General features: G+C 42.9%; 1 protein-coding gene across 1 annotated transcript in view; it reads right to left on the reverse strand.

The window, feature by feature from the left end:
• CPXM2 (carboxypeptidase X, M14 family member 2) overlaps positions 1 to 14870 on the reverse strand; it is an 81352-nt gene extending 66482 nt beyond the window's left edge. The window contains exon 1 of the mRNA XM_054205790.1: positions 14271 to 14870. Coding sequence (XP_054061765.1) covers positions 14271 to 14838 — 568 coding nt within the window. The 5' untranslated portion in view covers positions 14839 to 14870. The remainder of the gene's footprint in view (positions 1 to 14270) is intronic.
• Positions 14871 to 21650: the final 6780 nt, after the last annotated feature.

Consider the following 21650-nt stretch of genomic DNA (forward strand, 5'->3'; position numbering starts at 1 on the left):
GGGTGCACGGAGGGTTGTAGGAGGGATGCTCCCCCTGGGAACAGGTCTATGGTGTTTGGGCTCACTGTGAGGACACAAAACCACAGGGGAGCACAGGAATCCCACTGGAAAATGCACCACGGATGAAGAAATCCAAGCACAGAGCCCAGCCCTCACAGGCGATTAATTATTCCCTAAAGTAATTTCTGGAAAAGGCATGATTTTTAAGGAGCTCACAAAACACACACGCGCTCTGCAGCCAGGCTCTCCCTTTCCCACATTTCACCAGCTGTGCTTCCCAGGAGCTTTTGCTCAACTTCCCAAAGGATTTCAGCTTCCAGATGACTTTTAAGCTTTCAGACGTTCATCGTCCAAAAGGCAATGGCACATACCACAGTCCATCCATTTTACTTCCTCCTCTCTACCTGTCCTCACGTTAGTCATGGAAAAGCCAATTTAGGGAACTAAAAAAAAATAATTTCTAAAAAAAATGCCCCAAGCCCAAGCAAGCACCAGAATTCTGTGGTTTTAAAAGCTCAGTTAGTATCTTTTAAATTTTGGGCACTCAGCATTTTCACAAGCCTCTGAGCTTCCTGCCCACAGAAAGAGAAATGCTAAAAATATCGTGAGAATATGGCTCTTGATATTTCTGAGCTGATCGGAGGGAAGAAATAGAGGTTCAGCAGGGAAGCTCTTAGGAAGCTCCAGCTCCATGTTACAGAGCGAAAGAGTTGAAACAGTTCAAGCAAGGTTCAGGCAAATATCTCAAGGGGTGGGCACCTCTCCAACTCAAATGACTGAGTGTTCAGAGGTCCTTCCTCCTTATTCCAGCTTCCTACGACCTTGCAGCTTTCTGCGGCCCGCAAAAGATTCCCAAAATTCATTCTGTCTAAACATCTCTCCTGCTTTGTTCAACCACTCAGCCCCGGTCCAGCAAAGGCTTATAATCACAGGCTAAAATATTACCACATCGGAGGTTTCACTGATTAAGATCTAAGTGTGTCAGAAGCTTCAAATAATACAAAATTTGAGTTATTAGGGAGTTTAAAATTGCATGCAAGCATGTCTGCTTGCTCAAGGCTGAAAGCCCAAAGATCCAAACTGAAGGCAATGCACTTGTGGACTTACAATGCACTTACCGTGGACCCCATGAGGGCTGCTCAGGAAAGCATCCAAATAAACCCTAATTTATACTCCTTGCCCAGTGAGGTTTGACATCCTTTCCCTGGAGAACAGTGTCATGCTAGCGACAGCCCATGTTGGCACCACCGGAGCCCTTGTCTCCGCTGCAGGACATGAATTGGCTAATGTGCAAAGTGCAGGCTATGATTTGGGGCTTATCATTGAGTTGATAAGAAGCTCAATATGAGCCGGCAATGTGCGTTCACAGCACAGAAAGACAATTGCATCCTGGGCTGCATCAAAAGAAACGTGGCAAAGAGGGTGAGGGCGGGGATTCACCATCTCTACTCTGCTCTGGTGAGACCCCACCTGCAGTGCTATGTCTATCTCTGGGGGGCACAAACGTAAGAAGGACATGGAGCTGTCGGAGCAGGTCCAGAGGAGGCCACAAAGATGCTGGGAGGGCTGGAGCCCCTCTGCTGTGAGGACAGGCTGAGAGAGCTGGGGGGGTTCAGCCTGGAGAAGAGAAGGCTCCGGGGAGACCTTCCAGCCCCTTCCAGTCCCTAAAGGGCCTCCAGGAAAGCTGGGGAGGGACTCTGGATCAGGGAGTGGAGTGACAGGACAAGGGGTAACAGTTTTAAACTGAAAGAGGGGAGATTTAGATGAGATAAGAGGAAGAAATTCTTTACTGTGGGGGTGGTGAGCCCCTGGCCCAGGTTGCCCAGAGAAGCTGTGGCTGCCCCATCCCTGGAGGGGTTCAAGGCCAGGCTGGACGGGGCTTGGAGCAACCTGGTCTGGTGGGAGGTGTCCCTGCCCAGGGCAGGGGGTTGGAACTGGATGATCTTTAAGGTCCTTTCCATCTGTAACCATTCTATGATTAACTCAGCTGCTGCCCTGGAGAGCCCATCCTCCTTCCCACACACAGGAGCTGGAAGTATTTAGTAAGCATAGTTATGCTGCACTTGAAAAACCATGGAACAGAGAAAGCTTCGAGGCAAGCTTCCCTGAGCATAAAAAACACCCATTTTTCAACTTGCTAATTGGGAGGAAAAAAATCTGATTCAGGACTAATGAACAGAAATACCGAACGGTTTTGCAGAGGAATAGTTCTGTGCTATTTTCTCTCCGCTTTTTCAAAGGATTCTGTGACATTTTAGCTGCATAACTGACACTTTGAAAAGTTTCCCGTTCTGTTGCTCTTGTAAGAGTCAGTCAGTCAGTATCATTGCCATTTGACCAGCATTCAAGCATCAAAAAAACCCAAGTACATATTTGCTGTTTGGATATTAGCAATATGAAACAATTCAGGTGTGTCTGTAATATTTTGTATTCCACATGCTACTAGCCTTCATCATGATTTGTATCTTTTAGAAAGTAGACCTACAAGACTTTTTTTGCCCCCTTTTTCATTTAATACTTTAAAATAACACTGACTGCCTTCAGCTGCTGGCTGAGAGCTTTGCTCTCTGTTCATTGTGGACTTGAAGTATTGCTTGCAGACAGACATCACCCTATTTTTTTTGTAGAAGTGTTTTCAGATCCTAAGCAACAAGGAATAGTTTTGCAGAAAAACTGGATCAAGGGTATATTACCCCTTGCATTTGCTTCTCTTTTTAAATAAAGAATTCAGTTATTCAGGCAGGGAATAGATGCTATACCTTGTGATTTCAGTGACCAGATACCTCAACCCTCATTCCTCCTGGGCTGCAAGTTGGCAACCGAGGAATTGATCCATTTTCTTCTCTGAGCTTCGTGCATCCCACCCATCTCTGGGCTTCTGCAGTACCTGGATTCACCTTGACAGAATTTTCAAAGCTCTTTGGAAAAAGACTCATAGCTTTCTGCCTCTATATGTGATCCCCCAATCATTTATTCCACTAAAAGATGGTAACAAGATTTTTTTGGGGCCTCTTTCTGTCACTTACATGCATCTAATGAAATATCTGATGCAAAGGAACTGGACTAGATGTGAGACACTCATCTGAGGAGCCTGGAAGAGTCTTGGACTGCAGTCCTCTGCTGGGATCAAAAGCATCCAGAGGAGCCTGAGGAAAAAAAAATCTTCCAAAAAAGCTGTAAGATATTTCTCTCTTTGTCTTAGCTGGGGTATGTGCTGGACCCTGGCAATGACCGGCCCTGGTTCCTTGTCCTCTCCTCTCCTCTCCTCTCCTCTCCTCTCCTCTCCTCTCGTCCTCTATTCACCAGCAGTGTAAGAGCTATCGCATCACCTTAGGGGAAGTCTCCTGCTCCAGTGGCATGCACTGAAGACTGGGGCACATCCCCATGCTGTTGTGTCCCATCCCAATGCTGTTGGGTCACCTGCATCCTGGAGAAGATCCGAATCCAGACTTACTATGGGAAATTCCAGCCTTCGCTCCAGCCATATGTATATATGCCATATGTTAACTCATACATACTTTTGGCAAATGGAATTTTTACTTGGAATTTTAAGTGCATAAAGAACATACGGTTTAAATACTCTGTGGGATAAAACTGGGTCTATCGGTTTTGGTAGGGTATTTGCCACCCAGCTTGTGATGGCAAATGTAATTCCAACTGTTTCTGAAATGTTTTCTGTAATTTCTCAGTACACGAGCAATTAAGGGGAAAAAGAGAAAAATCATGTTGTCCAAGGCTGAAGTTTTAAGTTCTACTTTTAGGCAATGCAAGAGTTAGGCAAGCCTCCTTATGCAAGGCCCTTCGGCTGAAATCGAAATTTCTACTCTAAGCCAATGACAAATCTTTGGGAGGGTTGAAATCCAGACCTGTGTTCAGACCTCCTCTGTCATGTGTATGGGGCAGACTCATTACACAATTGAAAATTATCTTGGGGAAAAAAAGAGTGTGTTAAAGCCAAATCTGGCATAAGGTGTGGTCATAATGCTGGTGGTAAGGAGTGCTTACGTCCAGATTTGAGATCAGGTCTTCTAAGATACTTTGAACTTTTCCCTTGATTTGACAGATGTTTTAGGAGGACCCTGACTGTGGAGAGGAGCCATAAATCCGTCACCCTAACACACTATATCTCTGAAGAGGAGAACATAAAAATACTCTAATTTCTGGGAAAGAATGAGAAAGAGGGTTTTCAATTGCTCCCGTTGCAAACACCACCATCTCCCTGCACACCGCGATGATTAACGCGCCCAGACAGTTTGTAGTAAATCTTGTATGTGTTAGAGGAAGGAGATACCTGGCCTCTCTCTGTACTCTCTTGTCAAACGTAACTCCCCTTGGAATGGGAGACTGTTTTGCTTTCTAGAGTTCATATAAGGAAACACGTAAAAGGTAAATCTGGGGACAACGGAGACTGCAGAGCTCTGAGCCCCTCTGTAGGCCAAAGAAAACTCTGGAAGTCAAGCAGGGGCATTTGGGATTCCCCTTCATGTTCCCTTTTAGGTCTCAGCCAGGAGGATCAATCTTATAGAGCCAAAAAGAAGGAAAATGCCAAGAAAAGTAATAAATTTGTGCAACATGGGAGTGTGAGGATGAAATCATCTACAGGAAGTGCTTAAGCCCCATAATCTAAGCAATCAAATTAGATTTCAGAAGCTTGGTTGGATGAGCTGGATGTCTGGATGAGCTATTGAGGACCAAAAGAACAAGCTGAACACAGGACTCTGGTGCTTAAGCTCCACCAAGTCCCATTAGAGTACCCAGCATTCGGCTTTGGGGCATATCCAGCGTGTCTCCTGGATGATGAGATCTGTCTACCATGTACTGGGATTCAAAACTGAGCATTTGCCTGTCCACATTTCCCGAACAGATCGGTACACTGCAAACACGTCCAACACTGCAGGCTCTGGGTGAAACATGGCCACCAGACATGGCAATGGAACAGGATGTTTCCCTTTATCTAACTTCAAACGATTGCCCAGATGGCTAATGCACTCTCATTGCTGATGTGAACGCACATCTCGCAGGGGAAGTTGTTGAACATGAAGCTACTGAGGCACAGAGGTGCTCTCAGCCTGCGCTGCAGAAGATAATCCTCCTTTTGTAAAGCTCAGAAGGAGCGGAATGGGGGCCAGAGAACTAAGATGAATGTTATTCTCCAACGTAAGGGCTAGGGCATGAGAAATCCTGCCCTGATGATTATTTTGGTATTTGTATTAATTCACAATGAATGAAATAGAGAAAGATCAACTACAGTTTCAATAACTGCTACCAAAACGATCACTACCTGTGGCCAGACTTCAAGGAGAGGAGCTTCTCTCTTAGATTTTAATCTGTTGTCCTAAGCACCAGACCACACCTCTTTCAAAACTCCTGTATGTTTACCAGTTTTTCAATATAAAAATGCACATAACCCTTTAATATTGACTTCCTGAAGATTTAAATTGCTTTGTACGTTGAACTTGGTCCTCGGGAATCATGTTGATTAGAGCAGAATAACGCTATCGCCAGGTACATACCTCACATATTTCACAAGCAGCTGACGTATGGCCATACAAGCAGTTTGTATGCAATTCATTAAAAAAACCAAGAAGTTTGAAGGCAATTCATTAAAAAAAAAAAAAAAGATAAAACACAAAATAGATCTGTACGTGATTAATTAAAAAAGAATGAGAGAGAGCGCTCCATTAATCAGGTACACTATTCGATTTGAAAGTAATATTCTCTATGTCAGTAGCTAGAAACTACAGAATAAATACAGTGTGTAGCAGAAAGAAGTAAAAAGATGCGTAAGCCGCCAGTACATGAACTATGTTTAATTTATGTATACAACAACTTTTATTACATTCCTTGTTTGGACTGTTGGATGTAGCAGCAAATTTGCAAATACAGCATCCTGCTAAATGCTTGTGTGAAAGCCGGAGCAGAACTATATTATTTACTATTTACAGATCTGTACATTTACAGGATTCCCATACTGTAAATACCCACAAGTAAATAGAAGTTTAATCCTGTATCTGGGGGCTTTCGCTACTAAATCAGATGCCTAACTTCACCCGTGGGCAATAGTTACGGGGAGTCACTACGGTCCGCTGAAGCTTCCCAGCTTTTGTGCCATTGCCTGCAATATTGAATCCGCCACGCAGCCCCACACAGACCACGCGCTGCAGGTTTGGGGCTCACACATGTGTCAGAATAGGAAATCTTTCACTCCACCCAATCCAAGAGTGAAATATGTTTCTCCAGCTCTGACATATTAGTAGTATCTCACATAATTTTTTTCCAAGACGTTCTAGTAAAATATACTTTTGGGCCTCATTCTTATTTGTAAGACAGGTCTTTTAAACACCCCTGAGAATCAGAAAGTCACTTCAATGCCTCTTTTTCTTTAGAAAAATGATGCAGATCACTGAGGAAATATGGAATAAACCCCTTATATTTCCTCATTGCCATTTAACCTTTGATAATACGGTACAAATCCTGGCTTGCCAATGCCAGTATGTTACCCATGAGAAAGGAACTATTTTATAGAATCATAGAATCATAGAATCATAGAATGTGTTGGGTTGGAAGGGACCTTGAAAGGGACCTTTATGTCCACAAGAGGACTTAGATATCTATAGTAGATTCCCCAGAATATCCTTTGCAACTTAACTGAAACAGGCCTAGAGAGATTAACAGCTGAACCCAAGTACTCCAAAGATGCTTTAAATGATCCCCACAGACTTCCTCTGGTGTCTTCATAGGCACTCTGACTCTCAGAGTCACCATCTGGCATCTCTTCATTTCCCCTCTTGTTTTTCTCACCTTTTTTTTGTTGCCATGTTTAGCTACGGGTATAAAAGAGAAACAGTTTTCCTTTTACACCTGTCAAGTTGATTTAGCACTGCCTGGTGACTGCACGAAGAATAAAATGCCTTGCTCCTCTCTGGTGGTGCTCCATTCCTTCCAGCACGCAGCAGGCACCCAGAGCACCCTGTTCTTCCCCACACTGGGATGATAAAACCACAGAGGGCTGGAATAATAAGTGTTCTTTTTGCTGTGATACAAGGAAATTAGAAATGTGTTTGCATCAGAAGCAATGAATTAACATTGCAGTGTATTTTACTAACGGTTTAATGTAGGTATTTTTCATTGCTTGGTCAGATATGTAAAAACCCCATCAAACACCTTTTGAAGTCAACAGAAAAAGCCACAGAAAGGCATCCAGAGGAGCTAGGCAAGCTTCTGTAAAAGATAGCTTTGGTGCTCAGTGATCAGCATCATCCATGGCTCAGGAAAAGAAGTCCCCATCAGAAGAATAACCAGACAGCAGCAGTGTTAGATACCCATCTTGGTGCTGACCACAGTGTCCTCTAAACACCCTTATTCCATTGTCCATGCACTTTATTCTTGCCTGGGCACGGATAGTGTGTTCGGGTAGGTTACAGAGAAGTAACTTCTACACTGGAGATGTAACTGCACAGACATGATGGCCACAACCATCCCTGAATGAAATCCCATGCAAAAATGCAGGAAACTCGAATGCGTCGTTGACTCACAGCCTACTGAATTAAATAGGACCAAACTGTCTGCTAAGGTAGCTCCCAGGGACAGAAAGATTAAAGGTGATTGTCTGTTTCTAACATGAGTAATTATTCCTATCATTCCCTCGGTGAATGGTTGGTTGAGTTGAGTAAAAGCCATGGAGTGTTTTGCATGTGTAATCACTGGATTTTAAAAGGCAAATAATTTCAGCTGCATTAGAGCTTTCCTTATTCCCATTTTCCTTGAGTACCCAAAACCCTAGTGTTAAAGGGATGTATTTATATGTTCAGTTCAAAAAGCCTTGCTTTATAAAGCAAGCAGTGCCACAAGACATAACCTCACCAGAGGCCTGACAGGAAGACCAGATCTGATGCACCCTTTGTGTAATAACACTATAAGCACAAAAAATCTGTGAATATCACAATCAAATCTCAACTCTGTACCCAGACAACAAATCTTTTGGTAGTCTGATTTTTACATAGACAATGCATTAGACAAGACTCAAAAATCCAAGGAAGAAAAGGCTCAAACACTGAAAATTCAAGAAATTTCTTCTTCTGCACCATAACTTCCGCTGGTTCATCTTTTTGATAGATTGTAAATTCACATAGCTGACAGAAGTCTTCATTTCAAAGCTAAAAGAAATAAGTGAAATATGATTTTGAACCATCGGATTGACCTGTCTAGCCAGCTCACTGAACAGAGAATAACATTAAAAACCAAGAATGAATTCAAATGATGAGTGACTTGTAATATGCTGGCATTTCAGGAACAGGTCTAGACTTAGGTTCATACTCTTAAAATCAATCCAGTGACACCATCCCTTTTTTAAAGAGGTATTTTTCTCACCTTAAAAATTAGTTTGAATTCAGAGAAGACTGCTAGGAGGATTATTGTAGAAACCGGTTTTCTCGAGCATAATCAAATGTGTTTATTCTTGTATTTTTTTTCTCATGTTACATTATTCATTGAAGCCATGGATAAGGAAAGATGCTAATCAAAAAGGTTTGGCCAATTTTGAGGGCACTGCTCATTATTCATTCTTAGTCATCCTTTGTCCTCTTTTGTTGTGACATTCTTTAAAGGATGAGCTCTTAAATGGAATGCCTATGTTACATTTCATTATTCTACATATTTGTAGAAGTGCTGAGGAGAAAATAGAAGCTGGTAGATGAAAGCAAGCTCATTAAAAGCCACATGTTTTCATCTTTGCTTGTCACATCTGGCAATTAGGACGCGATACAGGTCATATTAAAATTCATGGGATATGCACCTAGGGCCAACGAGTTTGTTCGTACAAGTTGGTAGTATAAGAAGTTTAAGCAAAAGCTTTAAAATGACAATCAACATTATAGGTCACAGGAGTGCTCCACTTTCTCTGGGCTTCTCAGGAATGGAAGCCAGCTACAAGGTTTAAGAGAGAGGATACCCGTGGGCTAGAAAACAGCAGCGCTGGTAATTACCCAGCATACGGGTAATTCTGTGCTTGTTTCTTAATTCCTATACGAGGCATTTATCACCGCATAGCCTTCACTTAAATACCAGCCCACGTACACGGTCATCCCCAACCTTCATTTTACCCTGAGTCAGCTCCCTAACCCCAAAGCCTGTTTCCTGTTCCCCCTGAATCTCTTTTGTATTCCCGTTTCCCTTCACACCTTCCCGCTAAGCTCCCCGACACGCTGCCGAAAGCCCCTGCTGGCTCTGCTCCCGGCCAGGCCCGCGCCAGCTGCCCGCGCCGTCTGGCTTACGGCCCTCACGTTCCACTCCAAGGCACCTTGCCAACGTTTCCAGTGACTTCTTCCCAGCCGGAGCTCTGAGGCTTTACCCCCCCTTCAACGTGCCAGCAAAGTTCAACATGCTGGACTTAAATGTCTTTGGAAAACTTCGACTTTGATGACTCCTTTTGCTCCTACGCTTCCTCCAAACTCTAGGTAGGCCTTCAGCCTGCCTGGCTGTTTCCAGTCTCTCCCCTTTCCATCTCTGCTCTAGCTAATCCCATCCGAAGCCACTATTTTGGCAAGCGGTGTGGATTCACAGGCTACCTTCTCCTTCTATGTTTCCTTCTGTTCTAGCTGGAAATCTGATGTATCTTGGTGACCTCTTAAGTGCTTTCAGCTATCGGTTCAATGCCTTACAGATCACTCTCTCCTGTCTTCTCCCTAGTAAACACATTCACCATTCAAATGCCAGTAACACCATAAACTTGTCATGTTTTTAACTTCGCACTCTCTTCAGGTCTTCATCACCATTTTGCAACTAAATCTTTCCAGTTTTGCCTGAGTAACGTCTCTATGATTCAGCTTTTCCTCCGTATTCACTCATTGATCTCTCTCCAAGCCTTCATTATCTCATATCTTGATAAATGCCTCATTTAATGTGCTATCAGTCTATTTTTATACATTCAAATTCTTTCCACAAGATAATTTTCATGGTTGCTTGCATTGGCCATTTTATCCTCTTTTTGCCTTCCCTCACTGACGACTCCTCAGACACATGGTCCTGTGAGATTCTGATCCGTCCAAGAGATTCCTGTGCCCTACGTAAATTACAAAAACCCCAACAAACCAAAATCCTTAAGAATTACATTGCTGAACAGGTGGCAACATTACACAAAAATAAACAAATATAAGGCAAGTATACAGTGATGCATCTGAAGAGTTTCATCAAGCCTGGGGAAATCAGCAGATAAGACAAGACAAAGGAAACCATGACTAGTACACAGATGCTACGTTGGATTGCACAGAGATCAAACACTGGAAGGCCTGTGAAATACAAAATAAATGTGCACTAAAACCCCTTCTGAGCACTGCCATATAAATAAACATCACCCCTTTATTTTCTAAAGGCAGCCAGAACTGAGGCATGGCCAGAACAAGAACTACTGTAACAAGTATAAGTTTTGTAAATCAAATCAAAATAATTACAGATTTAATTGTGGCAGACTTGGGCGCAATAGGAACTGTTCGGTCACAATCCAGAGCAACGAGCAACACTGAGCAGTGCTCATGGGGACTGCAGACAGACCCCCAAAGCATCTGTAGGGGTCTGCCCCACAGATGGTAGCTGAGACGTATATTAAACTCTATTAAAAGCCCCATAAAAGAAAAACATTGACGTTAACAAGGCTCTTTCCACTGATTTGAATGGGCTTTGGATAGAGGCCTAAACAAACAAGGATGGAATTAGAAAATGGAAATATGTATATACAGAAACCTGTCAATCCAACCGTTTACCTTCCAAGGGTGACCTAGTACCACTTCATTTATAAGTCATTTAAAGGGCAAGGAGGCAGACGGGTATTTTTAACTGTTATCTGAATCGAGTGTTTGCAAATATTAATTCTATTAATGCTTTTATTTTAAAAACCACATTGCAACCCCAGCAGCATCAATAGGATTTCTTCCTACATTAATATTTCACAGATTGAAAATATCTATATTCTCACCACCTTCGGTAATTAGCTTAAATAAATAGAGTCTGTCTCATCTGTTACGTGCCGTGTCCTTCAGACTGCTATGTTTGATTTCAACTTTGATTCAAAGCTGGGGCTGATCAGTACCAGCTGCTCAGCCAAAGGGCAGATCACACGTTCCTGTTCCTCCGTTTCCTTCATCCCAGCTCCCAGCCAGACTATTGTTTGTTACAATTAATTAATCCCGCATGCCCAGCTGCCAGCGAGCCTCACAAAAAGCAAATTTTTGTATTTACTGCGTGTCCAATAAATTAATCCCGGTTCCGGATATATGTATAAACACATATAAAATGTATACATATATACACATCACACATATATACACAGCCAGATTTATAGTTACTATTCATAGATAACTGTTTGGAGACTGCTATTATTATTTCTAGCTGTCCTTTTAACAGGCCAGATGAGAGAAATGATAGATATGTATTATTATTTAGGCACCTCTGGGAGGGGCCTAATTTTCAGATCTTCATTTCAAACTGATCCCTGGTGACATGGCGACATGGCACTAAGCATTGCAATCACTGCGCCGGCAGGACCTGGCCCTTGCCTGCCTTTGGGAGAGGAGAAAGGAGAAATTTCAAATTTTATAGCCAGAACTTTTAACACTGCTTGCAGTTAAAGTTGCCTTCCTGCTAAAAACCTCCTGTTTTCACTTACTTCTTTAACAAATGCTAACCATTCTCTTTGCTGGGTGTTTGCCTTAGGCCTTATTACGGCTATTTCAGTTAAAATAGTTCAGCTGCTCCCGAGGAAATACACTGCATTTTCCCATATTAAAGTAAGCCCAACAGCCGGTTTGTTGAGTTGGCGTCAAGCCTCCACGTGTTGGAGCAAGGAACGAAAGTTTGGTGGATGGAATCAGTTGTTTATTGTACCCCTGGCTATTTTTTTAGGAGCTCATAGACTTTAAAACCTCTTAATGCACATGGCTGGTGAAAGCTTGGTAGGTCAGCTGTGCCAAAAGAGTGAACGACTGTTGTGGAAGGAGGGACTGAGCTATTTACAGCTGCTTTTGGTGGCGCATCACCAGCCTCTTCTGTGCTCCCCTTGACCTTGTGCTTGGCCATGCTGAGGAAGGACCTCACCTGACTGAATGCAGAAATAAAATGACTCCCTGGGCTCAGAGAGTCGGGTAGGGTGGAAAGTAAAAAAGCAGTACATTAGAAGATGAGTCTTGCACAAGTCAATTGGTTGGCACGCAATGGAGCGTTTCCTGGGGAAGCTTTGAGGAGGTAATTTTTTTTCCCTTTTCAATTCCATAATTTCCTGTATAGAAAAATGAATGCGATTCCATTTGGAAATGACCAAATTCAGACTGCCTGTAAGACCTCAGTATGCTCCCTGGCAGCTCAGCAGTGTGATATAGTTTGAATTTTCTACCGTTGTGTCTACAGTGCATAAACCAAACCAGGTTTGCAAGGGATGAGTGCTCCACAATGATGAATGTAGTTACTGGTATGGCTGATACCTTCCCTCCACCTATAAGGTGCTCAGTGCAGCTGGTGGGGAGCAAGGAAGATGCCTGGCTGTGAAGATAAATGAACATTAGCCTCACAGATTGGATACCGTCCTCATTGCTGTCATATTTGGTGGAGTATACGTGAAGCCATGGTGCTGGGGAAATTGGGAAAAAAAAACAACAGGGAAGATGAAAGCAGAACTGAACTGCAGAACATCCCCCTGCAGGCTGGAAATCTGCATTGTCTCCACCACTCAAGAAGAAAAATCCAGGTACCCAATTAGGTAGCTTTAAAATCCACGTGTTGCCCATGGTTAGATAATGAACCTAATAAACCAATCCTTGAGATGGTCCAGGCAGTAGCATCTGCTTGGGAAGCTGCTGCCTAGCTGCTAGGCCCTGCAGGAGCCACAGGCACAGATGTCTCATGTCTCTGCTCCCCTAGACAAGGTGTATTTCCTTGATTTCCATGGTTTTGGCCTTGGGTCACTCTGGCAATCCGAACCGGCTGCCACACAAATGTTTTTCCAAATTTCAGAAATGGTATTTTCTTATCACTATTTATTATTATAAAAGTTCGTATCTTAGAATCACAGAATTACAGAATGGTTTGGGTTGGAAGGGACCTTAAAGATCACCTGGTTCCACCCCCCTGCCCTGGGCAGGGACACCTCCCACTAGACCAGGCTGCTCAAAGCCCCATCCAACCTCGCCTTGACTTTGCTAATCAAAGGCTAATTAATTTCTGTTACTGTTAAAATTAAATTGAAAATATTTTGTTCACTATCTTCTAGATGTAACCGGGAAAAGTGAAAGCCGCTCTGCAACCCTTGCTCCTCTGTTTTGCTCTACCGCATGTATTAATGGCTCCAAATGGCAAACTTTGTGCCATATGCTCCAGCCTTTAACATTAAAAGTTTCCTTCTGAAGTAAAAGGGAGTTCAGCTGTAGCAGAGTGGGATCTGGCCTGAAATTTCACAGTTCTAAAGTTCATGGGCCAAGCTCCCTCCTAAGTGTCCCAAACCAGTAAAGTACCTACCATACATCAGGAAACGTGGAAAGAAATGACTCTTCCTTCAGGGTGGTGCAATTAGCTCTTAATGGGAACAACTGGTGGTAAAAGCTGATCACGTTTCTGCAAACTTTTATAATTGCATATTTTCATCCAATCGAATGCAGACAATAGAAAATGGAATTAAGGGTGGCCTTTTTTATTATAAGGCATTTTTGTTGCTGTTTAATGCCTTTATTTTAGAGGTCAATAATTAAATTGAGCTTGTTGTGGCTTAGGCTTTTACAGGAAGATCTTTGTTTACATATCTTCCTCTGGAGGGCTTTAAAGTGAAATCCCAAAGAAATTCACAGGTTTAGATGTAAAATTAATTCAGGAACCTCTCTTAGATGAAAATGACAAGGGCTAAAGTAAGGTGTCACCAGATACAATCCACTTTTACTACGGAATCTGTCTCTTCTTCTGCTTACAGAACAGCAGCTTTAACAGCAAGCCAGTTGTCAAGTGTAATTAAGAAAGTAAAGCCAGTATACTCGTTAAAGTGCAGCATAATTAATACATTACCACTCTGACATCTCTTTACTTGATGAGGAAAGGGTTAAAAAGCCTATAAAAGTTCTGTAGATCTGTTCTGCGGGCTATTAAAAATTAATGTCTTGTCATCATCATCACCACGAGCACATTTATTGTTATTATTACCAAGACTGCCATTAGCTGGATATTCATTAATGCTAAAAGTCACCGTCAGCATGAGATTCAGCAGACTCCGAGCTCTGGAGGAGGAGGTGGAAAGTTACCTGGTGGAGTTTCAAGAATGGATTTTCCTTTTTTGTTGCTTTTCTTCGGTTTTAACTCTTTCCTGCTCGGTTTGAACCCTGGGTGCTCCTCTGTCTCTGCAGCGCGAACAGGTCCTTCCTCTCCAGGTTGCTCCGTGAAAGGAAAAAACTCTTCACCGGGATACGGAAAGGAGTAGTAATGATCCCTGTTGCTAATCTCCTGCAGGTAATAATCCTGATCGTCCATGGGGACAGCCCGGGACACGTCCCCCAGCAATGCCAGCCCAAAGGCGCAGAGAGCGAGGCAGAGCTGAGAAGAACGTGAGCTTTTCTTGCTCAGGGCAATCATTATCGTTTGCTTGTGCAGAAATCTCCTCTGCAAGTCCCAGAACTTTATTTGGCAAGAGGGAAAACAGAGCCTTGGCAGCTGGCGAACCGCCCCCCCCGCCTCCCAGCCCCCGAGGAGCCGCAGAGGGCTGGAGGAGCCTGCCTGCGGAAAGTGCCTCCGCTTTGGGCGAGTTTCGCCAAAGTTGCGAGGAGCGCAGCGGGACGGAGGGCTGCGGAGGGAGGGGGCAGGACGGGGACGCATGTGATCCCCCGGCTCACCAGCCAGACAGACGGACAAAGCTCTCCGCTCCGCCGGCGTTTGGCAGGTGGGATCTCCAGCGCCGTTAACTCGTTGCTTTTCCTCTCCTGCCTTTCTTTTTATTGTTGTTGTTGTTGTTTTTGCTGCTTTCTTCCCCAAAAAAAACAGAGTTGCAAGGCACTTTGAGCTAAATCCCCTAACAGCGCCTTTAGTCTTCCCGCACGCGGCTGATCCGAGAGAGCATTTATTCAAAGAAAAGTAAACTTGGCAGCCAGCCTTTGCCTCCCAGCCTGGGTAGAAAAGTGTTTCCCTCCCCCCGGAGATGCTGTGCAGCTGGGGGTGGGCACAGGGAGCCGGGGATGAACCCTGCCCGCATCTGGCAGGGCTCATCCGCCCGCGCTTGGACACCGGGCGTACGTGATGTGGATCCATGGCAAATAATCCTCATTCCATATATGCTCCGCTATATTCCCTTTTGGGGCATTTTACTATATTTTTAGCTTTTACAGATACAGGATCCTTCTCCAGCACCCATCTCAGCCTTCCTTGTTTGTATTAATTTATATATCTATAACTTAAAAATAGTTTATATAACTTATATTAGTTTATATATAAAAATATATACTTATATTAATTTATATATATAAGTTTTATATATATTTACATATATATATATAAAAACTATATATGTTATATATAACTACTATAACCCAAGACATAGCATGTACCAATTTATAAGAGGTTTCTCCCAGGGTACATGGGAGCTCCCTGGATTCAGCCCAGCTGACAACCAGGAGGGGCATGTTTCATCCGTCACCCTTTTTCTCACTCTTTTTTGGAATGATCCTGACTTTTGTTCTCTCTGAAACATCTTCTAAACAGATTGGGATGTATTGTGCTAGCAGCTGCACACAGGCAACCCCCTGTCCTTAATGGAATCAATTTGTCCGAGAATAAAATCTTATCTTTCATCTTTTTAATACCTCAAAAATAACCTTCAGTGCTGAAGGAAATGGGCCGCAGTTGGCTCGCATGAAATATGAATCCGTCCTCCCGTGTTGAAAATACCAACTTTTATTGTCATCATGTATATTGTATTTCTTGCCATTGTCCAGTCATCTAGGAGAACGTATTACATCTGTTACCCCACTTTATTCTGCCTCTGCCATCACATTTCGTGTGTGCTTCTCATAACTTTAATACTATAATAAGCATAATTTCATATCGCAGTACCTATATCTTTTGGTATATTTGGTTTCCAGACTGTGGGTAATTCAGTCCCATATTTTTAATGATCATCCTTGCTTTCTCAGTCACTATCTCAAAAGCAATTTAGTGATTATATGGTGTCTGTTGTCCTTCCTTTTAGACAGATCAAAATATATTTTTGGTAGCAAAATTGTTTTCATTCTTCAGTTTAAGTTTTTTTTAAATCTGAAAACTATGACTTTTTCTGTCTTAAAGATAGGAATTTTCATTTCCCAAAACTAGAATAAAAGATACTTTACTTTTTCACTGCTTTACTGAATTGGATTTATTTTTTTTTTTAAAGTCCTTTAGTGGAAAACTGCTTCCCATCAGACTTTTCAGATAGTTTTATCTGGCATAGATGGCTTGGTCGCCCTTGGCACCGAGTGTGGGTGCGATGTGGGAGCCGAGACCTGCTGGATGCGGTGTGTGAAACAGGCTGCTTGTTCTCTGGATCCAGTGGCAGCCTGAATATCCTGGATATCCCGTTTTAGCGATTTCACAGCTGTGCTGTTCTCCCTTTCCAAAGTATCCCGTCCTCTCCTCCCTTGGTCCTAACTTCTGTAGCACAAGCTACAGAAAATGTGTATAATTTGCAGCACAGTCACTCTTTTGCAAATATTGTGGACGTTCACAGATGTGGGGAGAAGGAATAGAAAAATAGACTTTTCCATGACATCATTAATGACCTATTTTTTCGGTAGCTCAAGGAGCAAATTATTATTTAACTCATTGCAGTGGGTGAAGAAGGATACAGAGAAACAGAAGAGGATTTACATTTCCAAGCATAATAAGAAGTATTTTCATAAAATATAGTCAAGTGTACATTAATTAAAGACCCGAGGAATGTGATTTGGGGGAATTTTACATTATTTCCTTTTGGCAACTTTACATGTGTACATTTCAATAATGTACGTAAACATCATGTATTTTCTTTCACATACAACAGGCTGGTTCTATAAAGAGACAACTGTGTGTTTGCGGGTTTTTTATTTATACTATATCTTATAACAATGTGTCATGTTGGATTTGGGTGTCTTTAATAGGTGAGTATGCAGAGTGGCTGTGTATACATCAATGCGTGACTATAGCTGCATACAGTATAGCAGCAAGAATCTTCTCCTGCTGAGATCAGACCTGTACTTGTTTAATATATGTCAAAATATACATTTAAGTGATACAAACGGCAACCCAAATGTCACCCAGATCACCCATCACAGCACCTTATTATCCGTGTACCAAACAACTCATGGCTATTTGTTCATGTTGCTTAAGGGAGGTGTTGGCCATAACATTAGGGGCCAAATCATGTGCCAGCTGTGTTTCATCTCATTCTTTCATCTCACCCCTAATAAGTTCTGAATTCATTGGCAGATCCCTGGAGAAGTTCAAGGCCAGGTTGGACAGGGTTATGAGCAACCTGGTCTAGTGGGAGGTGTCCCTGCCCAGGACAGGGGGTTGGAATGAGGTGATCTTTAAGGTCCCTTCCAACTCGAACCATTCTATGATTACAAGCAAGCTCATCAAGGCAGTGAAGCTCTCGGTGAAGTTTCCATGCGCTGCAGTTAGCTAAGAGTCCCTGCAAGGGCCCCCTCACCAAGTGATCTGAGGTGAAAGGCCACCACATGGGCTTGCATGTTGCAGGAGAACAGAAGAGGCCATGCCCAAGTGTGCATGGCAGGGGGACATCCGAGACAGAAGAGAAGCTTGGTGAGGAATTCATGGTCAGACATGAAGATGTACCCAGCAGGAGGCAGCGAGAGACTCAAGGAGCAGCATGTTTCCTTGCACACTTCCACTTCTGCAGGTAAGAACTTTGCAGAACTTCAGGCAGGGCTGTATCCACTCCTTCACCTCCTGTAGTCACCACAAACAACTCACTCTTTTTCTCTCCATCTGTACTTACCTCAAGAAAGACTGATTCACCCAAACATACCTATCAATACCTATTCCTAGGTCTCGACCTGCGTCAATAACCAGCTCCCCTGTATTTCTTTCTCTTGAATGTTAAGACTTTCTGTGCGTATGGATGCGCTGCTGCTCCTTCCACACCAGCCTCTCCTTTTGGGGTCTGCATGCCTCCAGCCAGCTGGGACCCCACAAAAGTCTGTCTCTAGGCAGAATTTTGGTCTTCCTCACTGCAAGATGTTTTTACCATTTTTTTTTCTCTCAGTCAGAATCCTAGTAACATACAACTTACAGGAAAGGAGATGTTTTTTCTTCTTAGGACTATCAAGTTCATTGAAGGCTCAGATGTTTATGGCCTAAGGGCTGTTCCTTATTTTTGCCCGTGAAGTATCACAATAGCTTTTAAAAACTTGCAGTCGACGTGGAAGGAGATAAAGCAAACTAATATTTTTGTAGAACAACTACATTATCCTCCCCTCCTGAACTGATGCCAGCGGTAACGTGTAAGTCATTCTACACTTCACTTTAAATCTTTGTCCTGCTGGAGGGAAACACAACATGCTGTTACCTGCAAAGGAGCAGGGCTTTCCCCCTCCGTTCCCAAGAAGCAGTTATTTGAAAGATGATGGCTTACCCGCTACGCTGAGTTAACACTTCTTAAGCTGTGTATTTTGAGGCAATTTCAACAACGCCCCTGGAAAAAGAGACACTTCCAGCTCCCCCTCGCCCCTACCCACAGGCAGAGTTCTCTTTAGCTGGACCAGTCCCCATGTCACCCCCGAGCTGGAGATGCTCAGGTGCCAGCAGCAAGAGGACACGTGAGCCACCCTTTCCTGCCCTTCCTATGCCTCAAGATGGTGTTTCCCAGCTCTTATTTCACATACACCACTTTGATAATATGTGGCTTTAGTGGAACTAGTGGTTTGTCTTTGGGAGAACTGGGCTCTACGCGTTGCGCTCTTCCCCTCCCACCTCCGCAGCCTTGTTTCTCCCTATCCAGTTGTCACCAACCGTAACTTCATGGAGTTCAGATTCACAAATGCACTTTTACTGAAGAGAGGCAGAGCTGTATGTGTAAGCACTGTCCCGCTTCAAGGTCTTCATTTGTATGTATACTACACAAGCAGTGATCGCACGTTTATGCTTAATTCAACTTCAGACTGCTTGGTGACTTCTGCAACCTCTCCACCGGAATACGTGCATCACTCTTAAATCGGAGAAAAGCTTTGTGGTTGGAAAGAAAAGATGAAGAAATAGGCATCCTTCTTTTATTGCCGTTCCACGGTAACTTTCTGAGGTAGCACATCAGGTTTCTATATGCCTTGGCAACAAAACAACGCTAAAAATAACTTTCCTTCCAAACACCAGTAAAGTTTCTGTTCCTTTGTACTTCAGATCTGTAGTAAATCAAGGAGCACAGAACGGAGCAAGAAAATCGAATTACCCTTTTTAAGCAGTCGTTTTCTTTTCCACATAAAGCACTTACCCCTGCTGTCAACAAGGTCAAACCATCTCAGAGGAAATGGAAACCCAAAACTGACATTGGGAAATACAAAGTAAACTGCATTTAACGTTTATGTGTCTCTCAGATGCCTGTTTCTTACATATGTAACAGAGCCAGATACTGGCTAGCTGTCCTTCTGCTTACCTGCGTACGCTGCGTGCATCCCTGGGGTGTCCAGGCATTTAAAAGCCTATTTGCACTTGTTGGTGAGGCAGATCCTTGAAAGAGCAGCTTTTACTGCAAAAATGACTGGAAACAAAACCAAACTCTCATATGGTGGCATTTTACTCATTTTTAGGAGGCATTTGACTCTAAAGGGAGTGTCATTATTTCACCAGGTGAGGGATGCCAAAAACACACGGGATCTTAACATTTGTCTCTGAGCACGTCAAATAATGACACAAAATATGAGTAAGTCTAAAGAGCCGCCAGTTGTGCTCCCCTCCCTCATGAGCCGGTGGCTGTTTCCTTTAGGAAAACAGATTTTAAAATAAACAGATGACATTAATGAAGGCAATTATTTCCTTCAGCAACTGCTTATTTTAACTGGTTAGAAATGCAGCCTGCGTCCTGACTGGGGAAATTAGCCCAGTGTATTCTCTCTAACTTTTCTCGTAAGAACAACATGACCTTCAGATAATCAGTCAGCATATTGCCTTTGTGCTCGTGTCTGAAGAAGGAGCTCGGATTGCCATGGAAACAAAGGCTCCTTGTTCTCTTGTTCTTCCCTGTGCTATGATATTATTTTCACTAGATGAACCCTTCACTTAGCAACAAATGGAACTGTGGGATTTTCATGTTTTGAGCATCCCAAAGTCACCAGGTGATGACTTAGGTGATGGCTCAGTCCATGGCAGAAACGCTTTGAATGTGGAGCAGAGACTGCACCCATCATCATTATTATTTAGAAATATTTCGATCAGATACGTCTGCATCAGTACGTTTCTGCTGGAAAAATGAAAAATAGAGATATACTCTTTTTCTGAGTTTTCTTTACTTTTTTCCTTCCGTGCTGAACAGCTGAGAAGAAACAGCATTTTAAGAAAGACGATGTTAACCAGGGACATAAACAAAGCCAAAAAAGAATTTCTGGCATTTTTGTAAAGAATGCAACAGTTCTTTTTTTTTTTTTTTTTTTTTCTTTTTTATGATGGGAACTACATTTCTTCATGCCCCAGAATGCCTGTAGATTTTATGTTGACAACACATTGCCCTGGCATTTGGCAGGCACTGCTGGATCAAAGCCAGCAGGATTATCACTAGGCTGAAGAGGCTGCCTTGTGATTAAAAATTCTGTAATGCTAGCAGTACAAAAAGGAGAAATAATAATATTTTTTTTTCCAATACTGTTTTTCTTTGGTTTATCAGCATTTGAAAGACCGTAGGTCTGCATTAGTCAACAGTTTAAAGTAGAGGGGTTTTGCACTGTTCAAAAATAGGCAAATTTTATGCACGTTCTATTTGAACTGTAAAAAAAGCCAACATTAAGACACCAGAGACGATGGGGTGACAGTAGTTTTATGGAACAGTTGGAGAAAATGGGGCAAAATGCCCCTGCTGTGCACCCAGCCAGGCTGCGGGTGATGTGCGGCTGGAATGTCCTTTTCGCTTTACTTGTATGAAAGCAGCCACTTCCAGCAAATTCCCATGGACATCACCTGCCTGCCAACATTCGAATTTCAAAAAGTAATGACTCTCTCACATTTCAGTCTGGTATTTCCTGGACCAAAATTGCTGTCCATGTGCCATGCGGAGTGTGAGCAGTGTGTTTAGCACATCCCAGGCAGCAGCAGGGAAATGCGATGCGGAATTTGTCTGAAACCTACTCAAAGGCCATTTTTAACGGGATTTCTTCAATATCCACAGCCTAAGCGTAGCCTGAGAAGTCACGGGCAAAAGTCCGGTGGAAACTGAAGATGACACATATATAGGTAGTAGCCTTTGTCATGCTAAAGGCAATAGAGCTGGCAAATGCAGCGTCATCAGAGAGTAGTCCTTAAAATTTCTGTATTTATGGATTGTGTTTTCAAGACAGAACAGCAGGGAATTATTCCTGTCAGATGCAAGTAGTATTCATGGCTGTGATTCATTTAGGTGCTTAAATACATAATGTGATATCTTCCATATGATAACTATGTCTCTGCATATCTTATGT

Source organism: Rissa tridactyla, chromosome 6 (assembly GCF_028500815.1).
Source record: "Rissa tridactyla isolate bRisTri1 chromosome 6, bRisTri1.patW.cur.20221130, whole genome shotgun sequence".
Classification (NCBI taxonomy): domain Eukaryota; kingdom Metazoa; phylum Chordata; class Aves; order Charadriiformes; family Laridae; genus Rissa; species Rissa tridactyla.